The sequence below is a fragment of the Pinus tabuliformis genome, chromosome J, assembly GCF_031772625.1.
Source record: "Pinus tabuliformis cultivar Carrire ecotype Pingquan chromosome J, CPIR1, whole genome shotgun sequence".
Lineage (NCBI taxonomy): Eukaryota > Viridiplantae > Streptophyta > Pinopsida > Pinales > Pinaceae > Pinus > Pinus tabuliformis.
Window position 1 is genome coordinate 1,043,132,862 of NC_142295.1, and position 901 is coordinate 1,043,133,762.

The window sequence follows — 901 nt, forward strand, 5'->3', positions numbered from 1 at the left end:
TTGAAAGCAAGGGTGGATGATAATGAGTTGCAATTGAAATTGTTAGTTATGTGTATGCTGAATATGGATATTTTGTAAATAATAGTGTGTAGAAGAATAGTGACATGTGATAATTTCCTTCATTTATATAAATATGATGGTTCTCAAATGAATCTTTAGAAAAAAATTGTATATTAGATGAGATTTCTAACTCTAATGCACATCCAGTAAAATGGTTTTACAGCTGATCTGCCATTTGTTGTATTGGTTGTCACTTGCTATTTTCAAAGTTTTGTATGGTGTAAAATGCTAATTAAGTATTTTAATGCTAACAAGCATCTCTGATAATAATGGAGCCGAAGTTCTGGACAAACCCAGAAAGTGCCACTAAGAATGCATACAACCGGACTGATGGGAAATTTTTAGCAAAGGCACCTGATTTAGGGCCCGATGGCTCCACAGCAGTCGCTGCTATTTTAGTTGATGGGAAAAAACTCTTTGTAGCAAATACAGGGGATTCCAGGGCTGTTATATGTAAAAACGGCATTGCTATTGAGCTGACTGTTGATCATGAGCCAAGTATTGAACGCCAAAACATCGAGAAGGGTGGATTTGTGACACTCCTGCCAGGTACCACTACGAATGTTGTGCAGAGATTAATTTTAATGAGAACATACTTAAATAATTTTATGATTTGTAACTTTCTAATTCTATCTTAATGGTCTAGCTCAAGAGTAACATTTGAATGGTTAGAGGGAGAAACTGTATACTTAATGGCGTTTTTTTTTTTTATATATTAGGAGATGTACCTCGAGTTCATTTAAGTTCAGAACCAGATGTGACAGACACGACCATAGATGCAACCACAAAATTTCTCATTTTGTCTAGTGATGGATTGTGGAAGGCAAGGCATTTTTTCTAA

The 901-nt window shown here is 35.2% G+C and overlaps 1 protein-coding gene across 1 annotated transcript; it reads left to right on the forward strand.

The window, feature by feature from the left end:
- The first annotated feature begins 329 nt into the window (after positions 1-329).
- On the forward strand, positions 330-901 carry LOC149230479 (putative protein phosphatase 2C 44). The gene is made up of 2 exons (XM_089381330.1): positions 330-609; positions 780-901. The coding sequence occupies exons 1-2, from the start codon at positions 330-332 to the stop codon at positions 899-901; spliced, it is 402 nt and encodes a 133-aa protein (XP_089237456.1).